This window comes from Ursus maritimus, unplaced genomic scaffold (genome assembly GCF_017311325.1).
Source record: "Ursus maritimus isolate PB19 unplaced genomic scaffold, ASM1731132v1 scaffold_2, whole genome shotgun sequence".
NCBI classification, from domain to species: Eukaryota; Metazoa; Chordata; class Mammalia; order Carnivora; family Ursidae; genus Ursus; species Ursus maritimus.
The window spans coordinates 53,815,617-53,835,197 of record NW_024424452.1 but is presented as its reverse complement, the minus strand read 5'-3'; the positions used below and the strand labels follow the sequence as shown (position 1 = coordinate 53,835,197).

Below are 19,581 nucleotides of genomic sequence, written 5' to 3'. Positions count from 1 at the left end.
TATTTTTTTTCTAAAACACTTCATTACTTTGTATGCCGATGGAGCCTCAAAATATCTTTAACTGTCCCCTGAAGTTAGCGATTAAACCCGGAGTCAATTCCCACTACCACTGATACATACATGTTACTTCTAATTAATTCACCTCTCTGCTAACTTTGTCCTCTGCCTGGCAAGAGGAGGCATTCCGTCAGCAGCAAACAGTATCCAAGTGACTCTGGGAGGAATAGACTGTTTTTCAGGAAAAGGTAATTTAAGAAGAGTAAGTAAAAGTCCTTGTTACTAATGGTGGAAAAATACACTCTTGGGGGGGGGGGTATTTTTATCATGGCATGTTCTCAAAAGCTGGGGGTGGGGGTCATGTGATTCAGCGGAGGAGAGAGCTAGCTGGGGGATCAAGGGAGGAAATGTGGGGCCAAAGACAGAAAGAGCGCGTGAGGGGATGAACTAGCTGTTGCCGAATGGTCCTGAATTTTATTTAGTGCCCTTAAATTTTACGGAGCTACTTGGCTGAGGACAAATACCTCATTTCCTTTGGCACCAGAAAATGGTTTCAAATGCGGATAAAAAGGAGTCATCTCAAATACTTTTTGGAAAGAGATTGGTTATAAATAAATTTCCTTGAATAAAAAGCACTTTATCTGAACAAAGATGAAGTGGGTTACTGGTTCTATTTTGAATTAGCAGTATGATTCATTTTCATGCATATTTTGCTCCAGATAGATGTTGCTTATTTAAGTGCCGGCTAGAGCTTTACTGGCTCAAAAAAGCAGATCCATTAGCTTCCCTTTGCAACTGAATGGAGTCAAATGGGATGGAGTGAACAAACCCTAAAGACTCCAGTCTATTCTGGAGCACAAGACGTCACACTGCTTTCTGTACATACAGAACCAGGGAAGAAAATATTCCCCAAACATGCTCTTTTTCAAGCTCTCTGGAGCCCCTTTTTAGGCTTGCAGTTAAAAATTAACAGGCTATAAATAACATATAACCTTATCCATACATTTGTATTAATCAAAAAGTAAAATACAAGAACAGTAGATAAAGAATCATAAACTCATTTAACTGAAGCCCCCATTCCCACCCTAAATTTATATTATCCTCTCAATGAGTCTCAGTAAAGAAAACAGGAACAGACTGTTTCAAGTCTGGAGACCCCCAATTCCATTCATAGTTCTAAACCTTCATTTACAATTTAGAATATTTTTAAATTTTAATTCCAGCATAATTAACATACAGTATTATATTACTTTCAGGTGTACAATATAGTGATTGGACAATTCTATACATTGCTCAGTGTTCATGACAACAAGTGTACTTTTTCTTTTTTTAAGTAATCTGTATACCCTGTGTGGGGCTGGAACTCACGCCCCTGAGACCAAGAACAGCATGCTCTAATCGACTGATCCCACCGGGCACCCCCACGATTTAGAATATTTTTTATACAAACTAGATCTTCCTACACTTCAGTGACAACTATAGCCTTATAAACCCACCTTGTTAGATATATATGATAAGCTTTTCTTATTTCAATAATATATTTCAGTATAAATGACTTATTTGATTCCAGTTTACAATTTAAGTAGTTCATTTTGCATTAATCAGGTAATTCCCCTCCATGTGGTTTATGCAGACCCCAAAATACAAAGTCATACACAGATTTCTAGGACTGAAGTCTTTCATTTTATACTTCGTATATATTCACGTGCATACTGATTTCGGTGAGAGTGTTTTGTACATAAGAGCTAACTTACATATTTTTGACTGGCCACATATACAAATAAAAATTAACAAAGAAATTTATTCTAATTGTTTCTGTCTAGTAGAAAAAAAAGAAGACACAATATATATAAATTACAATTCACTAAAAGTCAAATGTGTTGCCCCCCCACACACACACAAAAATCATCTGTTTCAGAAAGGGCACACAGTTGTTTTATTTCTGCTAAATCAATGCCTAAAAATATTACATTTCATCAGTTTCACTTATGCTGAACGTCCCCAAAGGTTCCCTACCTGAAGCTGGCCATATTTTAAGTGCAAAGCAGGCTGAGCGCTATCTAAATCTAGATAAAACTCATTGGTTTGTAATCTGCACAATGATCTATACATCTAAATCTATATGCAAATCAAATGCTTTCGTGCATTTGAGCATTCCAAAGCACCCAGGGCGAAGGGAGCACGAGGTGCTTTCAGACCCTTCCCCTGTTACCCTTCTCCTTTCCCTCTATTTATTTATACTAGCTACCTAAATAATTCACACTGCCTGCTTTTCAGCCCGAATGTTCCTCAGAAGAGGCCTACAATGAGCTATTGCAGTCACCAGATGGACTCAGAAAAGCAGCAGGTGGGGCAGATGGCAAGGCGCCCTGTCTGATGCTGCTTGCTTCGGCATGGACTGCGTTTTCCTTCCAGGTACATTATCATCATCCTAACACTGAGCGGTGTGTAGTTTGGGGGTGGGGTGGAAGTGGGGCGCTGGCAAATCCTTTACATGTGATATTAGAGGAATCATAAATTACCAGCTGCCCTCTTCCTCCCCGCCCCCCACCCCCCCAGCAACCCCCGATGTTTTATGCTGTTGCTTTGTTAGTGGGTTTTCTTTTTTTTCTTTTTCTTTTTCTTTTTTTTTAAGACTTTGGTGAAGGTTTCGCAATGCATTTTGGCACTATGCATAAAGAAGGATGCATCCACGGCAAAATTTTACCTCGGCTTAATAAAAAATGAAGAAAGGAGGATTAGAGGGAGTGACATGGAGAAGTCAAGAAGACTGTGGGGGGAAACATTTTCACAAATATTTTGCAAAACCACAAATGAAGCGAAAACATAGGTGAGTTGATGACTCAGCTCGCGTCTGCAGTGTCTCACATAAAGGTAAGCTGCCCTTTGCATCTATCTATCGAGTGGAAGAGATAAAAACCACAATCTTATATTTTTTTGGCATTACAGAAAATATTAGCTATACCCAAACCGGGACAGCTCTTTGTCTTATATTTCTGGTGTCATTTCCAAAAGTGTGGCATTTCCCCTCCAAAGTTTATAATCTATGGTACTGAAACACACAAAAAAAATTGCATTACCTATCACTTGCAATTGGAAGCTTACAACATCATGATGCCAAGCTATCATGAGACAGTCACTCAGTAACATGTAGTATAAATTTTAATTGAGCATAAACACTTGACAAAAATTCTCCGGAGATATTTCTGGCATATTCTGATTGGCAATGATACCATGATACCATGATTTTAATCCTTCTATAAACTTAACTGATGCCAATATAAATCTTATTACCTAACTTCACTAATCATCTAATTATAAACACCTAAAAATGTGAAAGACAATAATTTTAATAACCTGAAGCGAACCAATCTGTATCTTCAAAAAAATAAATAAATAAAACACTTCAATAAAAATGCATCCACTGAAGAGAGGCTGCACAGAGACAGACAAATTGAAATCCCAGGCTTCTGGGAACTCTATGGGGCAGTTTTGCAGGAATTCTGGACAGACAGTAGCTGTGAAATTATCTCAAGATTAAGGGCAAGGTTTTCTTACAGAAACTACCTTTCCATAGTCATTTATTTTGATTAGAATGAGTTTATGAACTCACACCGTTCCCTTAAAGTCAAACCACATAAACCTTCCAGAGCTCAAATAAATCCCCCTTGCTTTCCCTATGATCTATGAAATATTTTTTTACATGATCTTTTAAAGCATTTGCTTCCCTCTCATTTCCACTCTGAAAAACAAACCATACACAAGGAATTCAGAGCATTTTAAGATGTAAAGGCAACTTTGGTGATCAAATCCTCAACGGCTTCACAAGGAAGCAGTGTCAAAATGGCTTTTTTAGCTGAGGAAACACAGGCCAGGCCAGACTTGACTGCTCCAAGACCACCACCACCCCCCCGCCGCCCCCCTCAATCACACCCTTCAAATACTCAGGATCTGAATGTACCACTCCTGACTGTGTTCATGGTGCTAACGTCGTATCAGTCCTAAAAAGCCAAAACCAGAAAATTAGGCTGGACCCTTCGGTATGCTTAAGTTTTAAAACTCCTGCTACCTAAAATCCTGAAATCATTTTTGAAGATTGACCAAGTTTAAACTAGAGACACTGGTATAAAAAGCCACATTTTTAAGTGGTTTTTATGCACCCAAGATCATTTTATAATTTTTATCATTTATTTCAGGATCTCAGGCCCCAGGACAGTCCTTGTACACAGTCGAATAGTTTTGAATGAATGATCAAGAAAATGTAGTGTAATGCACTAAATTGATAACTTTAATGATTTAAAAAAATTGCAAAACAATGCATGTAATCTTTTTTGATGCAACATGAAAAGTTACTATAAGCCATCAATTTGACACCAGAGAGTTGGTTATGAAAAATACACTTCCAAAATCAATGTTAAACTGATATTTTTTAAACTTGATTTTATTAACTATCATTAAACTATTTGCCCACAACCTAATTAACTAAGAGGGTACTTAATAATACTAAACAGAAGCGGATGGACATTTCTTAGAAAGAAACGCATTATAAGGCAAATGGCTGTAAGTTAACATTTAAAGATAGTAACTGTGGAATTAAAATATAATTTTAGAATTTATGTATTTCATAATGATTTGGATATTCTCGGTGTATTCAATGTGTGTTAAGACTGCCACAATTAAACTGGCAGACAATATTCCTTCTAAAATAAAAAGCAGCAAAGTCTCACCTAAAAAAACCTGCTATTTTAAAAATAAAAAAACAGTAAGTAAAAGCAAAGAGTGAAGGAATGAAAGGTAATTTCAATTTAAGGCCTGGATATAAAAGATAATGAAGGTAATATTTGTTATCAGATGTTACTCGAAGTGAATGATAAATTATAATTGTGATTTTTAACATCTCAAAATTATCCTTTCGTACAGTATATATGATATTCTTGAACAGATCCATCGTATATAAATATCTACAGTTGAACATATTTTTGCTGTGTCAGAAATCAGAGTAATGACATTAAATATACACACAAAAAAACCCTACATTTGTTTTACATGTGCTGAAAGAATAGTGTAGGCATGTGTTTGTATATGTGTGTGTGTGTTTATGTATCTATTTATAATACAATTTCTCTAACTGGTTGGATTAGTTCCCCGTTTCAGACCCCCTCCTAGATGTGACCAACTTCTAAAGCTCCATAAGACAAGTCAGTCTAAACCTGATAAAACACAGATATCCGAATTTTTAAATTTTATCCAAACATACAATAAATACTATAATTAGCAAAAGTTAAAAAGAGAAATATATTTTAAGTGCCATTTTTCTCTTTCCTAAACAAAATATTGATAAGGTGACTCAAATGCCATAAATTTGATGCAATGCCCAATTTGTTAAACCCATGCGGTCTTCCTAAATTAACTATGATTTTTTGTGTGTGCCGGCTGGCTTTCTTCTTCATATGTAGGTATCACTGACTGAAAAAAAGAATTTGGGGAGAGGGGGTACATTCTCTAATAAAATTACTTATTTTACCTCTTTGTGGTTCACCTCCCTAGGTGAAAAACATAAAGAAGTCACATAATTAAACACACACAAAAATCATAGGATAAACCAACCGATAAAATCTTTTAGAGGCTGGAAAAACAGCACACTGAATAACCATCAACTTTAGAGTAAGTAAGGACAGTGCCTTTGCCATATTAACTGTAATCCTTGTTCAAGATTTATCCAGCTCACATTGGTTCTGTTTTGTGTTTCCCCTCTGAAAGTCTAAGAAGAATTTTCTACCGAAGTTTTGAGTTTACAGTTTAAAAAAGAGAGAGAGAGAGACAGAGAGAGAGGACACGATTCCTTGCAGGCCTAGCCATTTGCATAGTTCACTGAACACTGTTTAGTAAACACGGAGTGTACGGGACCACAGTGGCTTCTATCTTCCAGGCCTGCCGTCCTTTTAAAAGCAAGGCAGGGGTTCTGTTTTTAGTACACACTTTGGTTCAGTGTTAATCCTGTTTTATGTTGTTCACACCTGCTGCTGACTAGCAGCCTGCTGATGGGCTGGGGCTCACGCTGCTCAGAGAAATCCCACTCACAGAGAAGCTGGACAAAAGCTACTGTACAGAGCTGCAAACAAAGCCTGACCAGGGTCCAGAAGACGGGACAAGCCGACCCCGGCAAATCTTTCCTCTCGTTTGCAAATAAGCCTCCGATGTCCCAAGTTAGTCACCCAACAATAAATGCAACCAATTGCTCTTTTTTGAAAGAAAGACTGAACCCCATTGGCTCATTTATAGTCCTCAGCTTTGTACGGCTTTTGGTGAAATTAACGCCCATGCAGTTTAAACAAAAATGTGTCCTAATCAGGTGTACACACGCTTTGTGTCCTTCCCCAAAGAATCTGTACCCGAAACAAACCTAAATAGGAATTTGAAATGCCCTATGGCTAACCTCTCTACTCATAGCATTTTACATCCAAAATGAACAGAGATACAAAATATATGTTGCACCATCAGTGGCCACCGTGTGACCAGGACAGTGACTTGGGTGCTACGACCGCTCTCCCCCAGCCTCCCACCCTGCACTGCATGTGCCTAATAGCAAACATCAAAAGGAATGACTTCTTTTTTGATCTTAGTACCAGCGATAAATCAAATTCAGTGCCACAGACAGGGGGGAATACACTACTGAGGAAAAACTCCGAGACTGACAGTGGGACCAGTTGGAGGCATCCACTCAATCAAGTTTGCAGTAAACGATGCCCACCCTCCTCTGCTCCGAAACAAGACATAAGTTGCCGTGCGCTTACCCAGAGTGAGAAAAACTGACCCAGTCCTGACATGACCCTAAGTCAGGATGCACTTGGGGCTGACATGGCCCACAGCGGCACGGGGGCCCCTCTCTCCTGCCTACAGATCCCGAGCCCATTTCCTTCCTCTCTGGGAGCTGGACTCTGCCTACAGGTGGGCCCAGAAAGCCCCTACTGGCCAGCACGGCACAGCTCCAGGACGAGCGGCACATATGAGGGGTCAAATGGGAACTCTGGGATCGCTTTATTACATCTCCCGAAGCACCTTTTCTACCTGCCACAGCCAATAAAGCATCATGGGCTCCGCGGCCAAGTCAGGGCTTTCTGCGTCTGCCTCACCCACAATGGTGCAGATTTAATGGAGCACAGTTTTAATACTTCTCTGGGGGGAAGCGTGCAAAGTGCTAACTAGCATGTTAAGGTTCTGCTAATGAATGAAGTGAGGATGAAATGCTTGAGGTGTTGGCATCTTTTCCCCAATTTGTTTCCTATCTACCCTTAGCAATGTGCTCTTTTTTGGAGGCTCAGCATGTGAGCCTACTCCCTTGCTTGTGCTGTGCTCTTCCTTGGCAGAGGGAAAAGTCACAGGGATTCTCAGAAGCTACTTAGCTACAACAGGTGAGAAGCCAGATAAATGCATACTTTTTCAGCGTGCATAATACTGTCTACTTGGGAACTCTCTCAAGTGTAAAAGAAAACAAATATCGGTGTTAAAAATAATACTATGATATATTTGCCTTAATTGTAGACAGAATACATGTGTCTCCCATAACCTGACACAGCCCATCATAAAATAAAATTTAAAAAAATAAGAGTTGTCCCTTTCAATCTGTTTACATAATACGAACAGTAGAGTAATAAATTCAATTATTATGTTGAATCACACGAAAATGCTGATAGGTGACTATTTCTTGACCTACAAAAATGGCAATTTCATGTGGTTTCATGAAAATATAAGTAGAATCCTATTCTCTCACTTTCACGCAAAAAAAGGCTGAAGTTTTGTCAGGGAATTTCATGATTTCAAACTTGACTTTCCTCCTGATTTTCCCTCAGAGTGCCACCCCTAGTTTCGTTTTGTTCGTTTCGTTTCGTTATTATCGAAATGGGACAACTGATCGAAGTATATTTTGAAATTGAACCTGTGACGATCTGGGGTACTCAGGCCCTCGCAGTCAAAATTTCTCTGGAAATCAAGTTTTGCACACCGGATGGGTCACATTTTCAGTGGAGTGTTTCCTATAAGACTCACTTTTTTGAGAGGTAACCCCATAGAACAGAAGAGCACATGTTTCATGCCAAGCGCCAAGAGGGCACCAGGATGGAATAGGATGGAAAAAATCTCTCCCGTGATCCTTCACCGAAGGACTTGAGTCTTTTCCCCCTGGCGACTCTGTAAGTTTGCTCAGGACAGAAACACTGCGGTGTATCAGGAGTCGTTGCAGCTTTGAGATCAAATGATATTCAGTGTTTTGCATGTAGTACTGGCGACACGATGAACACCCCGTGATAAGGAGGAGAAAGCGGCAGTGGCTGGTGCTTGATCAAGGCCCTCCACCTGCTGCCTCCCCACAGCTCAGCTCCCGAGCACGCCCACTTCTGAGGAAAGTTAAGACCACCTTATTTTGATGAGAGTGCTTTCCTCGGGCAGGAATTTTTATTTCGGTTTGAATCTTAAACCATTACATTTCCAGTGATGCATTTTTATGTTTACAATTGACATCTTCATAAAAGAATGAAACCTTTGAGCAACAGCTCAAAAGCATGAAGGTTGCCTGCAGTAAGTACTTAAATTATTTTACACCTAAATGGAGCCCAGTTGTTTTTAGTTAAAATTTAATAAACCTTAAACTGATGACCTTTCTTCCACAGAAAGGCCCAGAGTTGCAAAAATGAACTTTCCAGTGAAATATATTTTAAGGAACCAGTGCTGAACAAAGGGCTATTTAAAGCTGAACGCTTTGTCAATTTATCAGCTTGTGAACATTCTGTTCCTGAATTCCCCACTGCCGCTGAATGTATAGAACGGTGGTGCCTTGCTTAATCGAATACTATTGATCCGAGTGTGTCACAGTGATCTCATTGAGAGTAATCAATAGTAATCCAAAATCAATCAATCTGCTCTTGCACTATCATTTATCAAATCTGAATACACCAAATTATTTGTAGGCGTCAAATTACAAAGAGGAGAAGATGGCTGCACTGGGAAAGTTAATGGTTTATATTGAGAGCAAAACCAATATCTCTCTCTTTGTAAGGGGAGGTGCTTTAAGATGGGCTGTGCCTTGGATAAATGCATTTATCTGCTCATTAAAGCATTCTAAATTTATAATTAATCTCATCCCGTTCCTGAGGAAAAAAACAAGGTTTCTTAGATAGGACTTTGCTGGTTCAGCACAAGTGACATACACGTCCACGTGCCCTAACTTATTTAACAACAGCACGCTAGCATTTTACAAGTCTGATAAGCTAAGTTTCAAATGCCTGTCACCCATCTGCTGGAAAACAAGGGGACTTGACTGACACAGGACATAACTGCATCTTCCAACATCAGAAATGATGTTTAATAGAATTGGAGTGGAAAAAGGCATACTTAATTTCTCCAGAGAATGTACAGCCTAGAAGCACCTGCTTATCAAAGAAGCTGCTGTTGATGCTGAAGGTTCTTTTATCAACATATTCACCTGTAATTTAGTCAAGGTAATAAATCCTTCTATTCATTATGGCACACTCAAAAGCACCCCTACTATTTAACTTGAATGAAAAAAGGCACAGAGTGTCTGAAACATTTACTTTTGCTAATGTAAAAGTGTTGGCATTTTACTTCGTTTCCGATAAGCTGGTGCCAGTAACAGAGTGATTATTCTTTTCTTATTCAAAGCCTATCAGCATTTCGAAAAGCTCTCTCAATCTTATCAGGTGTATGAACAGCACAGTTACTGAAAACAGTTTGTGCTTCTCCTCTCTCCTTCTGCCAAGCTATCTGATAAACCCCCAACTAACTAACTGTATTTACACACAATCACACAGAAGCTGTATCTTCCACACCCTGTAGCCAGACTCCAGTTTGCCAGGGATTTTTGTGCGAGGACATTAACTTAACAAAAACGTCAGCAGGGAGTACCCCAAACTGACAACAATCAAGAAAACACCATAAAAGCACTCAACTAGAATGTACAACAAACAGAAACAAAAGGAAAACAAATATGGAAAGTTGAAGGCCATCTCTTTGGAATTCGAGGGGGGGTTAAAATATATTGTGTATGCAAATACGATGAATCTCGTACTTACCTTTAATCAAAGTAAATGATCCTTTAGCAAAACAGATGAACAGAAACAGAAATTTTAAAGGAAAATATCGCTGCAATTGAGGGGGTTGAGGGAAGTTTTTAAGAACTGAGCAGGCATTTCCCCCACATTTTAGATTATCTCAATGTAGAGGCAGAGAGGTTCTATAACGTAAGCAAAGTAAGACAATAGACAATATCACCGAACTTACCCCATAAACTGAAGACAAGATAGAAAGCAAGGCTGTCACATATGGTGACCACATTCTCAGGACAGATTTTCCAATCATTAAAACCCTCATAAATGCTCTAGACATTAAAGTTTGTTCACTATAAGGAAATAAAAAAAATAAAAAAAATACAATTTGAGAGTGTGTAACCTCTTGGTATTTTTCTTATTCTTCAGATTTAACCAACTGAACAGTTCTATATAAAGGTATGAGGAAAGAATCATCATCCAGGCTAACCTAAGTAGGGGATCTGCTCTCCATTTCTATCTATTAAAAAATGCTTATACCAGTTCATGGTTCATACGAATTGAGAGACATACCTAATCATTTATGGGTAGTTCTTTGGAGCATGAAAGACAACAATGACATTTATAGAACATAAGAGAAATCTAAAATGTACTTGAACAACCGAATAATAAATTTCTGACCCTGGGGAAGAATCTCTGCTTGGGCTTCTGGGCATAAATTGGCCATTTGTTCCTCACCTCCCTTTGCTGAACGGCTAGGAGAGAACAGAAAAAGGCGGCCACATGCTCCCACCTGAGCCCAACTCCTGATTCTGTCTAGACTCCAAGAATAGAATGAGCCTTTCCTTAGATGCGTAGAGCAATAAGATGAATTAGCCAAGTGTGTCGTTCAGTACAATTCAGCTGATGGTTGCTTTTCCATCTGTGACACTATGATCCCATGACTGACGAGGCAGGTCTCACTTAAATCTATGGATAAAGGGATGCTTCCGTCATTTATTGGACCCACCACCAACTGTATACAGTCACTTTCTCATAGGAAAAGACACGATTCTCATCAACCATTAGGTATCTTTCCCTTTCTTTGGTCATGAATAGTTACAGGCATAATATTCCTCCTCAAAATATCTGTTCTACTTTAATAGATTAGTGATGATGAAGAAAGCATTGTCAGAGAATTCCTTCATTTATGGAAAAGCAAACATAATTTAACACAGCCAGCTTACATTTTTGGAGAAGTTAAAGTTCTATGGTAATTTGGAATTACGGGGGGCAAAGGGCCATTGATTAAACAACCCCATATTTGGATTCTTTTCTCTAAATGAGTACCTTGGTCTCTGTAATTTTTCATATTATTCACTATTTTTGCTAACTGTGGATATAATTTTAGACACTTTTCAAAGTCAAATAAATTCTTATAAATATAAAATGTAAATATAATAACTGCCTTGGAAAGAGCACCTTTTAAAACATTTTAATTCACCTTGGGAGTATTAAAAGCAAAGTAAATATATTTATGTAATGTGCCTTTTGTTTAAATTCTCAAAAGCCATTATACATAAGTAAAATCTTCCTAGAATCAATGAAAAATCAATTTTCATGTACAAGGGAACCATCTGATCATGGAGGAGAAAAAAATTTAAATGTGTCTGCCTATTTTCTGTGCATAAGTTCTTTTTCAAATTTCATTTTTCTTTTTGCATTTTGAATAAGCCACACAAAAAGAAAGTACAAGTTTTTTTTTCTCCCTCAGAAAACGTATGCAAAGTGCAACAAAAGGAGATGTCCCTTGTTAAAGATGGATTGCCTATGCTCCTTCTGAGTCTCCACTTCTTCAAGTCTTTATTTACTTCACACTTAGAAGGAACTGAGGTTCACCACCTCAGAGACTTTTAAAACAAGAAATCCCTTTGTTACTTCCAAAAGAGTAGAAAGATTTGAACAAGTTTAAGCTATCCTCCCTTTTTTGGGGGGTACAAACTTCATTATTGTCTATGCCGTCTGTATCCCCACAGAGTTTTAAAGAGAAGTACACAAGCAAGCTGGTTTTCATTACACTGCTACCCGCCATCCATCTCTGCTATAGTGTGAGAATTTATCGGTAGCTTCCCTTTTATTTAGCACCATCTTAACCAGTTGTTTGCGGAGAAGGTGTATGATGAAGCAAAGTTAAATTGACACATCTGTGATATGCCTGACAGCCTTCAGTATGCCTAGTATTAATTTGTTTTCTTTGGCTAGGTAAGTGCTGCCAAACCATATTACACACAATGTGTGCTTCCAATCAAAATGATGAAAAGTATATATGCAATTCTGTGTCACTCACAGCGGTACGAGAAGGCACAGAAGAACGTTATGACAAAGACTGCCTTTGATAGTTAAAATATACATTTACTTTTAAGTTCTTTTTTTTTTTTTTTTTACAACGTAATCTAATCCTAGGTAGGCTCTTCATGAGGTTAACACTTTAAGTATGAAAGAGATTTTAAATGCCAAAGCCACAGCCAGAGGCTGCATTTCTGATGGCCAGGGCTGAATGTTGCATATCTGTATTCATATGCACAGCTAGATCTATGCCAGTATATTGAAGCGCCCTTTAATTGACCAGTGAGAAGTCCATCTCCTTAAAACTGCACCTTTTCTTTTAATGCTTTGCCTTAGTGACTTATCTTCCAAATATATGTGTGTTGCCATCAATTAAGATGACATGGCATCTGAAGAAATCAAAACATAAAAAGCAAGTTTCCTCCAAACATTTTTTAAATGTTTTCATTAAAAGGGGGACTGAGGCATGCATACGTGTACACAGGTACATACAAACACACACACACATACACGCACACATATACACACATATACACACACACCACACCACAAAACCTAAATCCTCTCAAATTGATGGTTTTATATAATTGATTAGAAAATACATTTGGAAAATACTGAGAAATATTGTCCAAATCAGAGAAAAAGAAACACCTGGCACTTCTGTAAAGAAAAAGTAGAGAGGAAAGATGTGTTTGCTAAAACTCTGAATGGAAAATATTTTTAGTAGCTGAGGTTTCCTAGATCTTAGAAAGTAGAAGTCTAAAATGAACTTGAAACAAGAATGTGATGCCAGGCAAATCCTTCAAAAGGCAAAGGCTGTCACTTCTCACCCTCAGATAATAAAGAAGCTAACTTTGATCTGATGGTTTGGCAAAAAGAAACAGTAAGATTTAAAAAAAAAAGAGAGAGAAACATTAAATTTGTTTAAGTGCTATACATACAAGTAAAGATAGGAAATGAATCTAGGAATTTAAGCAAGAATATAAATAAGAACAAGAATTACAACAGAAAGAGCAGTTGACTAAGTGTTCTTTCTCAACACTCACTCAGATTTACTAAGCAAAACCAAAGATCTCTAAACTCATCCCTTAGAGTAAAATTCAAAAACTCTGAAATCTGTGATGCACTTTAGAGAAATAGAACACTTACTAGTTTTCTAGATTTGCTTTCAGTAAAAAAAAAAAAAAAAAAAAAAAAAAAAGAGGAAATGACATATTTATGTAATGCAGATAAATAAAATTCCTATTTATGCATTTATCTGAGAGCTATCATGTTCACATTCAGATATATTTGTCAGGCTCTTGTATTAAAAAAAAAAAAAAAGAATGCAGCCAAGAGCTGATTCAAAACTATTTCTTGGACATAGGCCCAAACCATTAAATTATGCATTTAATATTAGTAGCTTATTTCCTATTTTACAAATTATTTATGATTACCAGCTTTTGAATTTACGAATGATCATAGTTAAAAATTCATAAAATCAGAAACAAATTAACTTATTAGGTTACCTGTTACCTGTCTTTCTATATAATTAAATCAATTTAGTTTAAAATCAGACCTGGCAAATACCCGAAACACTAATTCCAGGTTAAAATCATGCCTGGCAAATTGAACTGGCAACGAATCGATCAGAAAAATACTTGAGATTCACTTTACTATATATATGTAATGAACACTCTTAGCAGCCTACCTATAGTATGCTACACATGCACTTCTCCCCATATAGGTACATATTTCACGTGCATACCATACAGGCAAACACACACGTGTGTGTATTCTACCGACTGCTTCGGATTTTAAAGTACCATACGGTATTGATGTATTTATAAGAGTACAGACCATGTATATCCATATACACATGGCGATGAAAATAATCAACAGCAAAACATACAAAATGCAGTGAGGAGAATGAGAAGCGGCAGACATGGCTGGTGTCATCCCTACACTATCAAATATACACATAAGTATGATTGGAGAAAGAGAACCTAAATATTTCACTGTCAGAGAATGTAGAGAACGGCCATTCATTTCTATCTCCTGTGCTTTAGGACAATGACAATTTAATACAAGGCCAGGGGATGTAAAAGAGATAAAAACTGAACAAACTGGGCGAGTGTAATCAAAGATTTTCTCCAGAGAGCTGGCTAGGGCCGGAGCTCATATGCACTTAGAACAGATCAACGTTGTATTGTTTCTCTCTTGCATGAATTTGCTATGAAGCAAAATTCCAAGCCAAGCTTATCTACTGCAATGACTTTAAAGTTCTATAGAAATACCTCGATGTTCTTCTCTTATTTCTAAATGCTTAATAGGCGGTTCTAAAAAGTTTATTTGATATTAATTGGTTTCACAGAAACCATTGCTAATAATTGCCACTTGTCTGACAAAGTATCAACCATAAGCACAGATCTGAATTTGTTTTATGAAATCATATAAGCAAAACCTTCAGTGCTGCACAGCGCTTTAAAAGTAAAACAAAGAAATATTTTTTTTTAGTCACTAGGCTAAAACAAATGTTGAGGAATTTTTCACAAGTGATACGGACTTGAGACTGGGCATTATGCCTACCTTCCAAAAGAAAGGTCTCTTCTTTGTCTGTAGTTCTTGCAGGAGTAAGGTATTGTGAAAGTATTGTTAAATAGACTCATAGAGAAGTTACCTGCCCTCTTTGATGAATAGCACCATGCATCTAAAATTAATTGCAAAAGTATGGCCCAGCTAATGAGATGGTCCTTATCTTTTCTCAGCACAGGAAGCACAAGTATTTTTCTGCTGGCTCAATATTTTATAAAAATGCCTCAAGTGTTATTAACTAAGTAAAAATCTGATTAAAAGACCTCAAAGACCCAAGTTATCGTAAATTCTAAAACCTGGAAAACCTGGAGTTAAACCTGATTTCCTATATTATTTCCTTTTTCAAGCTTAATTTCTTTTCTTTTTTACTTTGAAAAGAAAACCAAAGGGGGAAAAAATCCTTTCTCCAGCTTCTATTAGCATTTTTAAAAGCTGAATTACAATATCCTTTTTTATAAGGTGGTCAATATATATTACAGGTCAGATTAAATCAAAGAAATATATCAAAGGCCGTCAATTTAGAATTAAAAAAAAAGAACAATGATACCTTATTGGGGGGAAAACACTGGAAAAATGATCATCCATGCAAGAGAATTAATGGATATCCACAAGGGCTTTGCTAATAACATGGGTTAATTACCGCTGCAACACACAAGGCTCAGTAAATAAAGCAGCAGTGCCATAAACACATTAAGATGAGAAACCATCACTATAAGAACCAGCCAACACCATCACCCTTCCCTCTGCCCAGGAAAGGGAAAGCTGTTTTCCAGCCCCTTCTGCAAAAGGAGGATTTCTAAACTTAACCACCAAATGTATATAAGGTAATACATAAATACACTGACACAAAGGGCTGGTGAAACATGGGGTGCCCATCATTTATTCACCACTCCCATTCCACATTTATTCCATTAACTCAGGAACACTTATTTTTGCTTACTCCAAGGAGAAAATCACATGTTACATAATATACACTATCTGGCTATTTTGACTATCTATAGTTTGGGATATGTGCAGTGGCTATTAAATTTTCAGAAAAATAGAATTAATCTGTTCACTCTAGTGCTGTGATGGGCAAGGTTACAAGATTCTACAGCTCAAGAACACTCACCCCTGAGTGCAGCTAGTTGTCACTTGCAGCAATTTACAAAGAAATCATCTGAAAACGCCACCTACACCACCTACCTTTAAGGCTGCAGGTGTTTTCAACAGATATACAGAGAAGAAACAGGAGGAAAAGTAATATGAGCTCCAAGTCTGGAGTTTAAGTGTTCTTTCTTAGAAAAATAAACTTAAAGTGTCTGTTCATAGTTTTCAAATAACATCACATCTAAAGTGATTTAGGCAAGCTCCTATCTTTAAAAAAAAAAAATTGTATCCACTCAGATTTAGGCTTGTTGTTGTTGTTGTTACTGTACAAATTTTTCCTTCCTGCCTACTTTCATCTCATGTATTTTTGACATTATAGTATTACTTTTGGATAGTTGTGTTTCAATTTACATTAGCTTTTAGTAAGGAGAGACAAGGCCGAGAAAAGAAAAAAAAATCAAAACCCTGACACAGGAAGAGTGGACCATACAAAATAAAACTTGCCTAGCTCCAAAGAGGAATTTTAAAACACAAATCTGTTTCATCTGCAATGTTTGGATTTCAATGATCAGGCTGAATTTACTAAACTGTTCCCTCCTCGCCTTGCCTGTTTTGGAGTGTTTCAATTGCCTTTCCTTCTTCCAACAGCTGTGACAACTGTTAAAACAGTCAGTAAAATTAAGTCCGCTCTATAATCCTGTAGTCAATGTTACATTTTAATCAGAGGTTGAAAGGGAGTCGTGTGATGAGCACACTCATTTAGAATGATTAGACGGACACATATGTCAAAATGAGCAGATATATTATTTTCACCTATTTATGCTATCGGTTATTACTGCTATTAAATGTGAAACAAGCTTTCAAGTATTATGTTCTTTAATGTGCTGGCACATTTCCTAAAATAAAAAAACACATAGTTATAGGTTAACATTTTGGGGTCTCCTAATGGTGGTCAATAAATTGCACGAATCTTTTTAACAGCCTCCGAAACAGAAATTGCCTAATATTTTCCTCTGAAACTGCATAACTCTGGTTTCATTTCTATGTATACACACACGTGATAGGGTTTAACCCAGTACAATTACTATGAATATTAATAGCATGTATAAATTCTGTGGTTTATTAATTGAGACAGAGAGGCAGATGCGTTGCTTAGCATTAGATCTTTCTGTCTGTCCAGTGAACCACGTAACCATCAGAACTGCATCCAGACAATAAATCTGTATTTTTTAAAGATGACTTTTAATTGAGCCAAAAAGAAAGCTAGTTTGAATCTTGCGCCAAAGCCAAAAGGACATGTGCCCTGATTTCATTTAAATGCATCTGCTTTAAGAGGCTTATCTAAACTAATTATTCAAATTAGCTATAAGAAGTTAAATTCAAGAAAACTACTTTAAAAAGAAGCCTCTGGGGGATTTTTAAAGTTCGTTTTGTTTATTTATTTACAGGAGAAAGTTCAGGATCTGGGTGAGCTTGGATAACGCCGACTTCCCGACGTGAAGACATTTAGACCCTCCAATTCTACAGCCCCAGGTGCACTAACCTTCAAGCTACACCTGAGTGGGCAGTCCTACCTTTGTTTATTTTTCATTTGTATTTTCACACAATTTAAGGTTGTTTCTTGTTCTGAGTGTTTCAAACTGGACACAACCTTCCAAGCTCTCAGTTCCTCCTACGTCCATCTCTTGGAGAATATCCCTTGTGCGGGTGTGTATGTGACTGTGAGTGAGTGTGTGTGTGTGCACGTGCCAGCGTGCACAGACATATCTACACACACTCACACTCCTACACACACGAGCAGCCACTGAGACTGCAAGTCACTTTTCATCTCTTACTTAATTACACAGCAAGGCAATATGCAGTCGCTAAGGACAGCTAGTGGACATCTACCTATAATGCACTACCTCAGCTTCAAGAGTTTTAGATTTTCTTCACAATCTATAGAGAGATGTTTGCCAAGAGCACTCTTTTCAGAATTATAAGTTAGTATTACTGTAATGTGAAAGCAAAGCAATATAACTGACTCAACAGAAAGATGATCCAGTGACAGCTCCCGTGGTATTCTAATATTTTATCTTAACAGTGGGTTGAAATTAAGTTTATGACCTACTCATTGACACAAGAATGCCTAATTTACTTGTCCTACCCCAACCACTTCTCCCCCACCTTTAGTGTTCTGAAGACATATATATATATATATACACACACACACACACACATCCATGTGCATAAAGATATTCATAAATCTGGATGAAACTGCATATAAGAACAAAAGTACTTTTCTATATTTTCTGGACATGATACATGACACAAATCCACAGCCTCAACGTGGTCTATTCAAGGGGAAATTTTAAAAGTCACTACTGTTTCTTCTTCAGTTTTTTCTCCCCTTAAATATTTATAATGTGTGAAAATCTCATGTTACTTAATGGACTGATTTGTCTGTTAAGTGCTGACTTAACGCTAACCATGCAAATAACATTATTCTAGCCCTGAATTGCACAGGGCTAGTTTTTAAATTGTTCTCTGAAGGAGAATTAGTAAATGTGCAATTTTGCCTCTAACTCTGCGCGGTAAGAAATGACAGGGAGCTGAAAATATCTGTCAAACTGCAAACACATAAGAGGCACTCAATAGTATAAATCATTTTGAATATTGTATTTTAAAACATCTTTCCTTGGGAAAATGGGTCCTAGTAAAAGATGCATTTTAACAGTTCACTAAGCATTTGTGCCAAGTGCCTATTCTTAGCACCTGAATAAGAAGTGACTGTCACACAGCTGTTTTACTGACAGTCACTGAGCTTTGCCTCAAAGGTAACATTGTAGTCAGAGAACAATTCGCGACTTACTGAATTAGGAGATCACCCTCAACACAAAAGGCACAAGACAGACACAAACAAGCACTCGTGCACACAACATACCCAGGGCATTACCTGAATCCGTGTGCAAAGATACATTCTAAGTCCACCCCCACACACGCACCCCCACGGCGAGTTTTAAAAAGGAAAGAAAAAGGTACCTACTCTTCCTCGTAGTGCAGGGAAAAAGATTCAGGAAGGCAAAGTTCTACCGAATCCATGTGCGACCGGCAACCATTATTTGTGCACCCCCGCTATAAATCAAAGTTTCCTTGACAGAGCACAGTGCAATTAACACAAATGTTCTCCTAGTGACAAGCCTATAGGCACAGCCAGTTGGGACCAAAGCTCTCACACTCTCCTAATCAAGGACTTAAAGCCCCGATTGGAGCTTATTAATATGAAGTAGGGCTTTACATATGCAGTCCCACCGGCCCAGCCTCGCAGCCGATTGGGGGGCCTCTGCCCAATCAGGAGGGAGGCGACGGGAGGCTGCACGGAGCGAGCGGAGCCAGGCAGGTAGGAAGGGTGCAGAGAGCCGAGGGGACTGAGAACCGCGACTGGGAGAGAAAAAGGGAGCGGGGACGACAGCGATCGAAACGCTCCCAGGAGAGACCGTGCTTTTTCTTTTCTGTCTGTCTGTCTTGCTTGCTTTTTCTGGGAAGCTACAAAAGAAAC

At 37.9% G+C, this 19,581-nt stretch overlaps 1 protein-coding gene across 1 annotated transcript in view; it reads right to left on the bottom strand.

Annotated features, from left to right (window-relative positions):
* ESRRG (estrogen related receptor gamma) overlaps positions 1-19,124 on the bottom strand; it is a 219,434-nt gene extending 200,310 nt beyond the window's left edge. Inside the window, exon 1 of the mRNA XM_040636013.1 lies at positions 19,069-19,124. Within this exon, the coding sequence (XP_040491947.1) occupies positions 19,069-19,124 (56 nt within the window). The remainder of the gene's footprint in view (positions 1-19,068) is intronic.
* Positions 19,125-19,581: the final 457 nt, after the last annotated feature.